Here is a 16,041-nt window from a genome sequence, read left to right as displayed (position 1 = left end):
CGTATACCTTTCAAGAACGCATGTACGGAATGCGAAGAGATTATGGGGAGAAAAATAAAGAACGCATTTTCAACCATTCTAGCTGCGGTGCGTGCATCACAAAAGATTACATCTGAAGTAATTCATGAAATTGTCACAATTCGTCTGATATTTAATGTAGAAATAGGCGATAAAAGGATCGTGAATTCGGCCGTGTCGTATACGCATGTACGAAATGCGAAGAGATTATTGGGAGAAAAATACAGGACACATTTTCAACCCCTTTTGGCCCGTGCATCACAAAGATTACGGCCGAATAATAATTCATGAAATCATCGCAATCCCGTTGAAGTTTGAGGAAACAATAGGCGCAAAAAGAATCATGATTTTTGGCCGTGTCGTATATCTGTTTAGAACGCATTACGAAATGCGAAGAGTTTATCCGGGAAAAATAAAGAACACATTTTCAACCCGTTTTGGCGCGTTTATCATAAAAAATTACTGCCGAAGTTATTCATGAAATCATCGCAATCCCGCTGATATTTGAAGTAGAAATAGGCGCAAAAATGATCGTGAATTCGGCCGTGTCGTAGAACGCATGTACGGAATGCGAAGAGAATATGGGGAGAAAAATAAAGAACGCATTTTCAACCATTCTTGCCGATGCGTGCGTCACAAAAAGTTACATCCGAAGTAATACGTGAAATCGCCACAATTCCGCTGATATTTGAGGTAGAAATAGGCGCAAAAAGTATCATGAATTCGGCTGTGTGGAACATCTGTAAGAACGCACTTACGAAATTCGAAGAGTTTATTGGGAAAAAATAAAGGGCACATTTTCAACCCCTTTTGGCGCGTGCATAATAAAAGATTACAGCCAAAATAATTTATGAAATCGTCACACTCCCGCTGATATTTGAGGTAGAAATAGGCGAAAAAAGTATCATGAATTCGGCCATGTGGTGCATCTTTTTAAGAACGCACTTACGAAATTCGAAGAGTTTGTCGGGAAAACATAAAGGACACATTTTCAACCTCTTTTGGCGCTTGCATCAGAAAATATTACAGCCGAAGTAATTTATGAAATCGTCACAATCCCGCTAATATTTGAGGTGGAAATGGGCGCAAAAAGGATCGCGAATTCGGCCCTGCATGTCGTGTACCTTTCAAGAACGCATGCACAAATGCGAATAGATTATCGGGAGAAAAATAAAGAACCCCTTGTAGCGCGTGCATCAGAAAATATCACAGCTAAAATAATTCATTAAATCGTCGCAATCCAACTGACCACTAAGAGCAGGTTACGCAGCAAGTTCGTGTGCCGATGTTTAGAAAAAGTCACAAACGCATTTGATACAATCTGATTTTGTTCATTATCATTTTACACTGTAAATCACAAACAAACATTCTATTTTTTCCCAACTTATTTTTATATTTTTTTGTGCAATAAATAATGCAAGTTAAAAAAAAAATATTAATCTGTAAAATGTACATGGGTGGGGGGGGGGGTACGTCCATAAAAAACAAGAAAATAAGTTTGCAAGTCATTTAACGCTTTTTTAGGTTGTTGTTGTTGACCGGCAAATTTTCTGTTCGGACCGGCAAAAAATGGTAAAACGGGGCATTTACCGGTCCGACAGAGACAGGTTGGTCCGGCAGAAAAAATGGGTTAGTGTGCAGCCCTGAATAAAGACAGCATCATACACATTTAGACAAATAAAGACAGCATCATACATATTCAGACAAATAAAGACAGCATCATACACATTTATACAAATAAAGACAGCATCATACATATTCAGACAAATAAAGACAGTATCATACACATTTAGACAAATAAAGACAGCATCATACACATTTAGACAAATAAAGACAGCATCATACACATTTAGACAAACAAAGACAGCATCATACACATTTAGACAAATAAAGACAGCATCATACACATTTAGACAAATAAAGACAGCATCATACACATTTAGATAAATAAAGACAGCATCATACACATTTAGACAAATAAAGACAGCATCATACATATTCAGACAAATAAAGACAGCATCATACAAATTCAGACAAAATAAAGAGATCACCATACACATTCAGCTACTCTGACCTAGCCCTAACTGAAATTTCCAATGATTACTGGAAATAATGATGCCAAGCAATTTTCAAATCTTTTAAATCACACATAATAGGGGAGGTTGCAAAGAGCAACCAGGGATGCTTTTACACTCTCTTATCAGAACATTAAAGAGATACCAAAGTTTTCAGGAAGTTTTCAGGGCAGCTCTGCATTTGGGTTCATGAAAAAAACTTCATTCCACCAGGCATGCAACAATTTCACTCGCACTACTGAATTTGAAAGCCTATGAAATCCTAGGCATCGACTGTGTCTATGAAGAGCCCAACAGAAGCAGTCTACTGACCTTGAGATTTTAGTTTCTATCACTTTTGAATTATACTTATCGGAATTTCTGTATAGATTTATGCCTCATATCACAAAAGGCATATTTTGGGTGGGAAAACAACTTGTTTGTTTTTTACCTTTCCTGCAATAGACATGTGTAGTAATCCAATTTGGGCAAAGCAATATGTTTTCTGTGAAATTTTCAAAAGTTTTGGCAAGTAACAGTATACAATACCAGTACTGCAACAAAGTACAATGTAACTGACTAGCATATCTGCACATCGCTGCACAATAATTGAGCAAAACAGAAGTTTGAGAATTGCCTTTTCAGGGCTCTGTCTTTTCAAAAGATATAATAGATAATAAATTTCCTTACCACACAGACTGCCATAGACTTACACGTATGATAGAAATCAACTATACAATCAATCATAACTCTTCATAAAACAGAGCCCAGATTATGCCATGATGTTGTATTGTATAAACCCATACTGTCTCGCTCAAGAGGGCAAATAACCCAAAACTTGTGGACCAAGGACCTGGATGTGTTTATCTGAAATCTTCTGGGGCAAAATCACCATCCTAAAAAAAGTTTGAGGCATTTTCTGGGAATGGATAAACGCAAACTTGTTTTCAAACGCATTTAGAAACCCTATTTTGAAACGCCATTTAAAGGACATTTTGAAACACATTTCAGACCATTATGGCCTTTCGGCGAGTAGTGAAATATAAAAACGCAATGCCGTTTTGAATCGCATTTGTATCTCATGGTCAACTCCCAGCTGTTTTTCAGTTGTGTTTTCTACCCATTATTTGTGTGTGAATGATGAGGCATGTATGGTGGTATGATATGTAGTTGACCTTTACTTCCTGGGTCGAGCAGCACAAAGCAGCTGCGCAGTGACAACACCCAAATCGCGATTGTATGATGGATAGATAAACGCTGCACCCCGAGAAACACATTTCAAACCACGTTTGCAAACACCATTCGTAACACGTTTTGAAACGTAATTCTCTCTCTCAAGTTAGACAAACGCAGCCCAAGTTAAACCTTAGTTTTGCACCAGAAGTAAGTTGATAAATGCCACCCCCCCCCCCTTACTCTATTCTTCCTTTATACAGCCATCACTGTCTCCTACCCCCCTGTATGTCCCTCAGTGCAACCACAACTTCCAACTCACTGTTGCTCTTCAATTGTCACTATTTGACTTCCCAAACACCCCCTTTGTTGCTACCCTTCCCTCTAGATTCTCTTTCTCAGGTTTCTTTCTCCAAACAACGGGTCCCTTGAGGAACACATACACATCGTGTTTTACTACTGCAAACCTCTCTTCATTTGCACTACAATGCAAACTGTAAAACAACACATACACTGTAAGACAAGTATTAAAAACTGTTGGCTACCCATTTGCATACTGATCATAGAAAGTAGTGATGGGGAGGCCTGGTCGAGGTAGATACCTGTACATGTAAAGTACTAAAACAAGACCAGGGAGCGGCGTACCCCTGCAGCTGTCATGTGAAAATATGTGGATACTCATTGTAGACAGCTGACATTGGCAATTTGTCATTTTTTTGATCATCCAAGATTTAATTTTCAATGCTTGGAAACAAGACTATGTGACATTCCTGCTAAAAGACCTCTACAGGTTCACCTTGAAACAATGCTATTCAAAATCCTGATTATTTCCTACTGTTTACCTTTAAGCAAGCCCCATAACATTTTTACATTCTTATACCATCTTTATCAATCTGCACAACCTGATTTTCAAGCATCAACCTTTTCCAAAATCCTAGGGCACTAACAGTTACAAATAATAATACTTCCCAGTATTATAGGCTCTTTAACCTTGCCTATGGAATCAGCTCCTATCAAATCACATTCCATACTCAAGCCTCACCTGCAACTAAACTACAAAGAGGTATAAAAGTGAAGACTAGTTTAGCTCACTGATTTTACCATTTCTCCAAGTAAAGTACTGTAAAACACAATATTTTCGCAAGTTGCCTCTAACATTCAATACATAGTGTAGACAAGAACTTTCCTGTACATTTTAATTTCGTGAATCTTGGCTCTCGAGAAATTTGTGAAATGAAAGTGCATATACAACGTTTTACAGTACATATAGTATCTTACACTTAGATTCATAACTGTCATTACTATCCTTGCCTTTGTATAAATAAATTGGTCTAATAGCACTTCTGAAGTAATCATCAAGAGCAAAGTGACCTAACACCGGAGTGGTAGAAGCATCACACTGGGCATCATCACCTAGCCGTATGATAAAATGATTTCCTGATTAGGATGACCATCATCTCCGTAAACTTACCGTATCATCCCAGCTCATCTCATCAACCCCTGTCTCAAACAGGGTTTCATATTCGTAGTTGACCCTTTCCTGTGATATGAGAGAAAAAAGAACACCATGGAATTGTTAGATTTGAAATAAAATTAAAAAAACACAGTCATGTAACTGAAATTTACATTTAAATTTTCAATTCTTCAAAATTCTTTATCTTTGATATATCACCACTGAATACAGTAGCAGGGATCACACAAGATCATGGTACAAAAATTGACAATGGATGACTGTATTCATCTGCTTTCTAAATCAAACTAGGGGTGTACAGGGGAGACAGGCCTGCTACTTTAACCCATTGAGGACGAGTCCCGAGTTTACTCGGGCAGGCTTCGGTGGGAAATGTGTGTTTGCAGCAAAATCAAACCGTCCTAAATGGGTTAATGGCTGTGAGTATGTGATTAGCACTCACATTCTTTTGCCATTGTCAGCTGACTAGGTGTTCAAACATAGAGCTTTGGCTCCTGGACTCTCTCCACTCAATATGCCTATCTAGTGTTTGTGTATTACATTGTGTTTTCTTCCCACTTGTCTTTGGCCTATGGCCACTCTGCGGCACTAACAATCGTCACCACCCAGTGTTTACCTTTTATATTATCATGCAGGATCCCTAGTTACGGTGGTAAGCTCTGCTGTTTTCCTTTTGTTGAGGAAACACCAGTACTATGAATCTCAGCTCTGCAACTCCAACAATATGTGAATCTATCGTGCTATCTCATTGCTTTTTATACAATAAAATGACACATGCTACAGCATATCTAGAGTTTAGCGATGGAAATCTCTTTTGGGGACATTGAAGGCTCGAAGAGAATTGCCGGAGGAAGGAGTTACATGGACCCCGTTTACAGCGCGAGGCTCGGCCACAGCTCGGCCCAGCCCCGCTTCAGTGTTAACGCGCAAAAGGCCAAATGTGGGGCCAAAATTGGCCTCGCATTTTGCCTTGCTCTGGAGGTGGTCTCGGCCTTTTTTCAGTGTAAATGGAAAGTGGGCCAAATGCGCGGCCAATTTCAGTCTGGCTTCCAAACCCTCTGCCAGTACTATTTTGCTATTTAGGATATTAACCCCCTCAACATAGAAAGCTAGTATACATGTAGTTTAAGGTGGTTTTGTCCTGCAAAGGATTTTTCCTTCGGCAAAGGCCTTTGCCCAAACGGCGACTTCGTCTCCACGGAATCCAGTTGGCAAAGGGTCTGAAAACCAGACTATACCAAATTGCGTTTGTTTAAAAGCAGAGCGCCACTACGACAAAATATTGAAAGGTTTGAATTAAAAGCGCGGCCGAGCCCGGCAGTGTAAACGGACAAAATTGCGGGGCTCAGCCCTACAATTGAGGCTGGGCTCAGCCGCGGCTCGGCCCAACCCGCACTGTAAACGGGGTCATGGAGGAAAAGCATATATCATAATGATCTTCCAGAGGCATATCCGTGATTATTCTCATCAAAGCCTGCATTTGACAGCAAAGTACCATGGTAATACAGGAGCCAAAAAAAAAAAATTTACAATCGTATTATGGCATTGATAACACCCAATATGATTGGTAAATTGGCACCTCGTCTACAACCACCCTGTCCACTGTCCACCTAGTCTAATGCCATCTCATCTAAACTAACTTCGTCTACTACCAACTCGTCTACCAACCATTTTGTCTATATGCCAATTAGTCTAATTGTCATTTCGTCTACTAGCCATTTTATCTAATGTCCAATTTGTCTAAGTCACATTTCGTCTAACACCCATTATGTCTATTGACCATTTCGTCTATTAATCATAAGGTCTATGAATAAAATAGTCTACAGCTCATTTTGTTCATAGCCAATTGGTCTACAACTCATTGTCTAATAGTCAATTAGTCTAATAACCAGTCAGTCTACTCCCAACTGGTCTACTGCCAACTGGTCTACTCCCAATTGGTCTAATCCCAACTGGTCTACACCCAATTGGTCTACTCCCAACTTGTCTACTCCCAATTGGTCTACTCCCAACTCGTCTACACCCAGGTGGTCTACTCCCAACTCGTCTACTCCCGACTAGTCTACACCCAACTGGTCTACACCCAACTCGTCTACTGCCAACTCATCTACTGCCAACTCGTCTACTGCCAACTAGTCTACTCCCAACTGGTCTACTACTAGTTATAGTTTTTTTTTGTTGTTGTTATTTAAGTCTACTTCATCCAGTTTTTTTTTTTCCCAGTGAAATAGGTTGAACACTCTTGGTGCCCCATTTGGTTTAAATTTTTATGTTCTGATTATGACAATTTTTTAGGAAAAAAAGATAATGTCACAGTGTGAAAAACTTGCGGTGTATTTTTGTGGTGGATGTGTAATCTAACTAGTGTACCAAACGCAATGAAAATCAAATTACACTCGTACTCGATAATTCCTTATTCGGGATCCCGCAAAGATCGCTGCATGCATGCGCACGGAGGTACGGGTGGACTGGGGTGGTCGGTCGAAATGTAATTCTGTTTCGTATGACTGACAATTCGTTTGTGATGGAGGATTGTAACTGAGCTAGTTTATCATTATTTAGTTATTTTACGGCCAGAATGTAGACTGGATAGTCATGTCTCACCATTGATTAGTATATTCAGCATGTGCGGAATAATTAACAACTAGAATAGTCTAATATTGATTTTTGTGCTAATCAAGGGCAGGGTTTAATATGAATAGTTCATGACAGTGAGACGGACTGGACACTAGACAAAGTGGTATATTCAGTATTAGCATGACCAGATGGAAATGATCAGTTTGGGTAAATTGTTGAGAGTAATTTATACTATATCAGTTGGGAGTACACCAATTGGGTATAGACGAGTATAGACCAATTGGGAGTAGACAAGTTGGGAGTACACCAATTGGGAGTAGACCAATTGGGAGTAGACCAATTGGGAGTAGACCAATTGGGAGTAGACCAATTGGGAGTAGACCAGTTGGGAGTAGACCAATTGGGAGTAGACCAATTGGGAGTAGACGAGTTGGGAGCAGACCAGATGGGTATAGACCATATTGGGTATGGACAAACTAAGGGTTGGACGATATGATAACTAGACAAAGTGAACGTAGACTAAATGACTTGTAGACGAGGTGGGAGTAGACTAACTAGTAGTAGACAAAATAGATATTAGACGACATGGCAAATAGACATTGTGAGTGTAGACGATTTGGTTATTAGATCAATTGTTTTGTAGACGAAATGCTCCTTAGACGAGTTGGGTATTAGACAGTACGGGTAGTGGGCAAAGTGACTATTAGACAATATGGGTACTGGACAAAACGAGTTGTAGACCAAATGGGTATTAGACGAATCGGTAATAGACGATATGCCAGTAGACCAATTGGAAAATAGACATAGTGGCTGTAGACGAGGTCACTACAAACCATATGATTCAACCGTCTAACTGCTACTTCAGGGTCTTGAAATATAAGATCTTAGCTCTATTTTGCAGAAAACCCCATTCAATTTGGTTCAGCAGTCACAGAGAAATGTGGATTGTTGTAAAGCATGTCATGAGTCTGTTTCTTCCAAGTTTAGCACTTGGATGCTCTTGAAACTGCATACTAAGACAATTGACAGAACTTGGGGGGAAGAGATTCCTGACATGCTCTACAAAATTCCTCATTTCTCTTTGACTACTGAAGCAAATCGAATGGGGTTTTCTGTAACATCTGGACAATGGGTTTTAGTTTCATACCCTGTACTGCAGTATGAAAGGCTACTATAAATGTCAAGTGTGAAAGGGGCACAGATGGCATCTCATTCTTATCCCAGCCAAGAGCAAATCAAAAGCTCTCAAAGCATTGACATGATATAAATTCATGTTCAAGTATTAGCAAACATGCTCCTTTGAGGACTTGGAACATACTAAATATTGGGGCTGTGCCAGGCTCTAAAATACAGGATTAAAAGGCCCCAAAAAATAAACAAGAAGAAGAAGAAGCAGGTAATAAAACACATCAGCTGCAACTCTTTATCTTTTCTTGTTGACTTTGACTGTTTACCCTACATGGTCTACATTATGTTTCAGTGAGATCGTGATGTCTGTCAGCCTAACCAAGAATTATAACTTGGAATACATTAGGGCTATATACTGCAGCCATTTTCCACTCATTATAACACTTCCTAACCATGTCTCCCTTCCTGTTTCAATTCTTTAAACAAGATATTTGAAGGACGTATTGGTTTTTAATTTTGACAAAAATGCTAGCCACCTTGTACAAAATTAATCATAAATTTTACATAAATCGTCTCTGCTATAAGATCAAAGTGCCACGACTGACTAGGTTTATTCAAGAGGACCTACATACATAGTATGTACAGCACGCCATACCAGCATGTTTACTGTATAAAAGCAGATGGTTAAACAGAGTATAATTTTCTATTAAATCTTTGACAGATGTCAAACATTCGTTTTGATGTTTTAGTGCAAAGTATAACAGGGTACTTGTTAGCCACAGTTTAGTCGTAGAAGACTTAAAGGTGCACCACATATTCTTTCTTCAGGGATGCCAAGTTCAAAAAAATTTTATGAGTGAGATTTTCATGACTCGGCATCTCGGCATGCGAATGTGCGCGCAAGCGAGGGTGTGGGAGGGGTTTCCCCCCCCCCCCCCATGGCCTCCCACGGTAGGGAGCTTTTTCAATTTTTAGCTCTTAATGGTGCGATCAGGTGCATACTTAAGTGACTATTTTTTACTTATTTTGAAAGACAAAAGGGAAATATACCTTCAATTGCAACTATTACTTTAATCTTTTGAGCTATGCTCATTATTATAGGCCCAAGTTGCAGACTTCGCCCGATGCGTGAGAAAAATGGGTGTCATGCGTGAGATGGTGAGATGGCCCCTAAATGCTTGAGTCTCACGCAGAATGCGTGAGACTTGGTAGCTCTGTTTCTTGGGAGCATGTATGTACATTGTATGTGGCCCTGAAAAGGGCCAGAGTTCTCAAAAAAAAAAAAAAATTGTTGGTTGGCATTCTGTCCTCAGTACCCTCCATCCTCCTTCTGGCCTCTTCCTTTAGGGCAGGTACTTTTTAACAAAATCTCCACAACGATGTCTGATTTAGAGATCATTTGTGGTGCCAGCAAATGTTTTATCATTCCCCTTAGAATTAAAGGGAATGTATATTTTTATTACATACCATAAGATTTGAAAAAATGAATATCCTGAAGCAATACCACTAGTCAACCATGCACTCCTGATAGGACAGTTTACTAACCTATATTCAAGTTTTATAAAAGCTATTTCAACAAAGACTTTTCCCGACAACCAAACAGTTAGCATGCGAGACCTTGCCCAAAGACCTGCCTGAGAATTGTACAAAATAGCAACAAATGCACTTGAAGTACTTTATTAAAAATTTTGAATTGCATTGAAATTTGTTCAGAAGGTTGGAACAGCCTGTTACCTACATCCAGAGACAAAATATGTGCATAAAGTTGAACAAAACTAGTGCACAGGTCTGTTGCTTACACAGGGCACACAATCTCTTGGAAACTTAAACTGGTCCGATATTGCGTTCTTCTTTTACAACTTACACTGAAAGGCTTTATTCTGTCCCACTTGATGTACCTGTACATATTGTTAGTTGAGCTTAATAGATCCTATGGAATGGTGTGCATCTGCACAAGAACTTTTTGGCATTTACATTATTTATTTAGTATGTTATCTTCATGAGGCGACAGCACCAGGCCCATAAAATATCCATGTGTGTCTAATATAAGGTACAATCTCGATAAGGTCATACAGGCCTTTAATGTATGTCAACAATAAAACGGGACTGATCAAAGGGCATGATATCAACATGCTGATAATCTTTGGTAACTTTACACCTGAAGATCAAACTAAATAAATCAGAAGAAGGTACTGCTGGACACACCTTCCAAACTAGAGCCAATTGAGATAGAGAGAATGGAGGTGTGCAAACACGCCTCCAAGGATATTTGGAATGTGATTGTTGATAAAGATTTTTCTCTTTTTTTTTCTGACAAACCAAAGTATAACTACCTCGGGTCTTCCTATCATTTTCCTGTGAGGTCCCTGCTGTCTACAATCAGATGCATAAACTTAGACAAAGTATTACTGTTATCCTCTTTGAATACTAGATATAAAATCATACTGTGCAGTTTATTCACATTGTAGATGGACGACTATCTTATGTCCACCATATTTACTGAATGTATTAAATGCCCATTTTGCTGACGTGGAGAAGTTGACGAAAAAGGAGTAAGGTTCACTTTACATTAACATTGCATGTGCCAATGAAAAACTGCATGATAATGCCTTGAGAGCAAAATCTTTATAAATAGTAAATTTTTGGGAGCAGCAGTGCTAAAGGTAGAATTCTGGAGCAAAGGTGGTATACAATACAATTGATGCTTGATAAAGGTTTTAGGGGATAAGGATATATCTCAATGGAGTATGTTTTGCCACAACTACCATGATTGATCAGTCAACTCAGAGGACTGAAAAATAGCTAGAACTTGTACCAAGAAGGAGACTCCTAGACAACTTTAGAGACGTCTCCAAATAAGATGAAAATTCATTCGTTAAGAAGTTCAAAGAGACATCGCTGCGACCTCTCTGAGACTTCTCTGCGAGATCTTTGAGTAGGTAGCCAAAAGGTTGCCAAGCCACTGAGACATCTCAGAGACCTTGAAAATACGACGACTTGGCCGCTACTAGTTCTCAAAGAGATGTCACAAAGATGTTGCACAGAGGTCTCTGCAACTAGCTGGATACTGGAAAGGGTCTTCCATTACAAAAAAAAAAAAAATGAACATGTTCTATAATTCTCTTGCGACCCCCCCAAAGGCTCAGCTACATTCCAGGGGACGTCTCAGAGACTTCGCAGAGATATCTCTGTGACTTCGGGGACTCAAGTAACCACCAGGTTGTCATCTAGTTTCAAGCCGAAAAGATACCAACTTAACCCGTTCCTTCCGCAATTCTCTATTAAAATACCTTCAATGTCCCCAAATGAGATTCTTTTTGCCCGTCGACAGAGAACGGACAGGTTTAAGTAATCCACCTGTGCAAAAGCAGTCAAGCGGTGCATGCATCCCCTCCCCCACGGTCAACTACATGTGCCCTTGAACATTAGAAACATCAATCGGGTGAGATGTATGAATAGAGCGTGCGCTGATGGGTTCAAAGACTCTTTTGTTCTACACAAATCAGGCACCAGAATGCGATGACTGGGGTCAGCAAACACAGATATCTGCTGTGATAAGCTTTGATCGCTAATGTACATGTTCATACGAGTTTTGTAGCAAAGCAAGGCAAACTAAATCAGAACAAAGGTAAAAAATACTGTAAAATACGAATTCTTCCAACAGAAATTAAACAAGCGCTGATAGAATAAACTCTAATCTTTTCATCAAACCCATTTTGGAGGACTTTATAACACAAAGAAGCATGAATTTGGGCCACAAAAGCATGCACTCTTGTCTTCATCTTGGGAACCTGGCATACCAGATTCCCGTATGTCAATTGCTCCCACGGGAACCTGGTATACCAGATTCCCGTAAGGATTGGGTTAAGAATGCAAGTCACTTTCTACTTCCGACCAAGCTTCTTGGCACTGCATAGTGCACTCATTCACAATTCAAGTAAATAGTTCCAATCACCTTGACTCCAAATACACTTGTATTTAATGAAAATATTAGACTTATCAGATGTAATCGTAAGTATCACAAGTACCAATAGTTTTATCTTTTTTCCCTGTGTATTGGCCAGAAGTCTGCTAGAGCATGCAAATTAGAAAGGTAATAATGTCATCACCTCACAACAATGTTTTACGCAGAGTGCTTCTCCAGTTTTCCAATGTGTCAACTCTGACAAATAAGATTGATTTACATAATGACACACAAACACACACAAAAAAAGATCATTCTTGTATCAGAATGGGCAAACAAATCATGAGAGATCATTACGCATGCAAATTTCTCATCAAGTCACTGTGCAACACATATTTCTTCTCAGAGTATCACTTGATTTTGTTCAAGGAAAGGTGGAATTCAGAGAAGTTACAGTGTAGGCCTACTTGTTTGCCAGAAAAGTGCTTTTTGACTATCCTATTTTTTTTCACAATGCCACTCTCAATTTCCATCCAAACTTCATTCTCCCTGCAGCAATACTCAGATGCTTCATTTTGCAAACTATACGTTGCATTCCTGTGTGCAGTCATCCTTTGACTAGTTTGTTCATGGGCTGCAGTATCCTTTATCCTTTTCCCACATAAACTGCACTGATGCTAGAAATGAAAAATGACCTGCTAAAGTTATTGATATGGGGAATACATCTCGGAATGCCTGATGTCAAAGCAACAACAGCAACAACAAATTTCTGCCTCGGTGAACATCAAACTGTATCGTGAAACCTCGCAAATTGTTCCTGCCCTTGCTGTGAACTGCTGTTTAAGATGTAAAGTTATTTGTATTTTTGTTGATAAGTTATGATGGTTGAGTGAGTCTAGGATCGTTATTAAAGACCTTTTTCCACAACATTGTCAACCCGGCATTGATGGGGCGTTTATTTGAAATATGGTTTCTATATTTCACGGGATACTGTAGAGTTAACTTTATTTCAATCATGTGACATGGAAACTCTCCCAGTCTGTTTATCTTTCCCACCATGCTAACCATAAATTTAGGTGTGTATTTGTTCTTTTTTAATCAAATGAGTGTGCACAAGCACAAAGCCTTAAGGCATTATTACTACACAAAATTCCATGTAAACTTTCACATATCACTTCACTGAAGGTGATACAATAATAACTAAGTGTATATAGTCGAACATGAAGCAAGAGTAGAGTATGTTTTGTCTAATTATGGTAATATGTCAGAATGAAGAGAATACACAAAGCTAAGCTACAGTATCATAATAATTGTTATTCTAAAACATAAATAAAAATGCCAGGGAACTATTGCGCATTCTGTAAATGCTCACAATAGGCATAAGAACTGCTTTGTCATGAAACTGGGCACATCTTTGCTAATGGACACACTGTTTGTATTGACAAGCACCCTTCAGGATCTCCTTCAGAATTATGTAATTCATTACTAATCTATTCCTATACTTCAGCATTTGAAATCTTTTTTTTTGTTTGTATCAACAATCATCACCATGTTGCACATACCTCTGGGCTACCTTCTGGTTGTCACAAGCAATCTTCATTGGAATGGCATGTCAGGATCTGTTGTTTTTGTTTTTTTTATATCCCTTACTGTACTTTGTTTGTTATGTCTTGAAAGGAATTGTCAAAATTGTCAGTTAATAAGAAGAAACTAATCCCCCTTATCCCTTTTAACTAATATAGATTACATAATCTCCCTAATCCCTATTACTGGCTATTGTGTCATTATGGTCACTAACCCGTTGAGGACAGACTAATTTGCTACAAACACATTTCCCATAGACACCTGCCCGAGTATAATCAGGACTCGTCCTCAATGGGGTTTAAAGAGGATGTACAAAGTGTACCTAGCTACACCTAAATGGCCTTACTATTTAAACATACAGCTGTGTATAATTAGTGTAAGTTCGGAAAGATTGCTGAATGCTACTGCCAAAAAAAAACCCCAAAAATGGCAAGTTAAGCTACTGAGTATGCATCTGCCACACAAGGGGTTACAAGTATGTGCCCACAGATGTAAAAATATCCACTCATAAATTTCCACTAAAAAAAAAAACACTTGAACAATTTAAAATATTCATGCTAAAGGCAGTTTTAACAACGGCAATGTAGAGACATACATTCCAACAAGTCATAGAGTCTGGGAAAATTGTCAGGAAGTTTACCTCGATAAGACCAGCAAGCATGAGCTTGTTGATGTACACGACTGCTGTATGGGCGTAGTAGAATATGGGCAGAATTCAAAGAAAAGGAAACTTGTTGGGACTTTAAATGCTCATTATTCATGCTATGCCTGCAAACTGTGGAGGCATTCAAATATTGGAATGCAATGGCAAAATATCATGGAGGGAAAACAGGTGGATGCTACAGCTCAAATCTCAGCAACACAGCATCTGCATACTTTCACTTCTTTCAAACTTCCATACGTAAGGGGCTCTACCCTTCTCCCAAGTTCAAACTTGCAAGTCTTTAGTCACGAAATAAAAACAATTGTGTACATTGTATGTGACATACTGTAATTTATACATGTTGAAGAGTGCATTTGGGCACTTGATAAAGGATTATCGAAACCGCTGTCCACTGAATTTTCAATGTCTCAAAACCTCACTGACATTGAAATTTGATAAATAAAATTTTACATCATGCTTAATAACAGTTGATCTAAAATGTACCCTTGCGCGAGGATTACACATCAACGGTAAAGTTGATTAGAGAAAGGATAGGAAAATTGGATTTCAGACCAAACTGACAGTCTTATAAATCGATTTGTGACAACTTCTGAAGAAAACAATTGTTTTAAAAGTTGATTACAGAAAGGATAAGAAAATTAGATTTCTGACCAAACTGACAGTCTTATCAAACTGATTTGTGACAACTTTTGAAGAAAACAATTTGTAAGTAAGTTATTTGAAAGAAAATTTAACTTCTAGGAAAATTCAGAGTCGTCACCATCAGCTGCTAAGCATAGACAGATGTTTCCACTGGTAAAAACACAACCATTTACCCATACTGAAAAAGTGGAAATTTTCGTGGTGTTGAAATTTTCACGCATTTCATGCAACCAGAAACTGGCAAGAAAATAAAAAACACGCGAACATATTTGCATGCCATATGTTCCAGTAGTTGATGCCTTGATTCCATGGAATTAAAAACACGGCAAACTCTTCTTACCCGGCCAAGCACAAAAAATTAGTCGCGTGAAAATATCCACTTTTACAGTACGTTGTGGTATGCATTCCTTTAATAGCATTGATAGTATTTTTGAGTAGTTCTTTGCCCACTATAATATACAGATTTAAGCAGCATGACTAAAGTTGCCACACAAAGTCCATTATATGTAGGTAACCAGGGACCATTACAACAATTCAAATCCTTTTGTTTAGACAATGCCAAAGGGCTTACAATATGTAAATCAACATAGAAAGAGTTGGAAATGGCAATGGACTGACTTTCATGTTTGACAATGGGATCAGTTGCTATACTTTGCTCAGCTAGCTTGCATCCATAAAATACACACATCACTCACAGCCTGCACTGGCTGCCATGCAGTTTGTTTATATAATACAAGGAATGCAGACAAATGGAATGAGGATGTGTATACTAGTACATAAATCCTCTGTGGATGACCTTTTAAGTTTATGTGCAACTTGACATTGA

General features: G+C 38.7%; 1 protein-coding gene across 1 annotated transcript in view; it reads right to left on the bottom strand.

Moving 5' to 3' along the window:
• The window catches only part of LOC139717479 (uncharacterized), a 57,211-nt gene that overhangs the window by 38,127 nt on the left and 3,043 nt on the right, over positions 1-16,041 (bottom strand). Inside the window, exons 3-4 of the mRNA XM_071628985.1 lie at positions 14,550-14,623; positions 4,717-4,785 (exon numbers count right to left, since the gene is read on the bottom strand). Coding sequence (XP_071485086.1) covers positions 4,717-4,785; positions 14,550-14,623 — 143 coding nt within the window. The remainder of the gene's footprint in view (positions 1-4,716; positions 4,786-14,549; positions 14,624-16,041) is intronic.

This window comes from Diadema antillarum, unplaced genomic scaffold, assembly GCF_040938485.1.
Source record: "Diadema antillarum isolate AM-2024a unplaced genomic scaffold, OU_Dant_1.0 scf00000075, whole genome shotgun sequence".
Lineage (NCBI taxonomy): Eukaryota > Metazoa > Echinodermata > Echinoidea > Diadematoida > Diadematidae > Diadema > Diadema antillarum.
The sequence above is the reverse complement of the archived record's forward strand: the minus strand, read 5'-3'. Positions and strand labels throughout refer to the sequence as shown.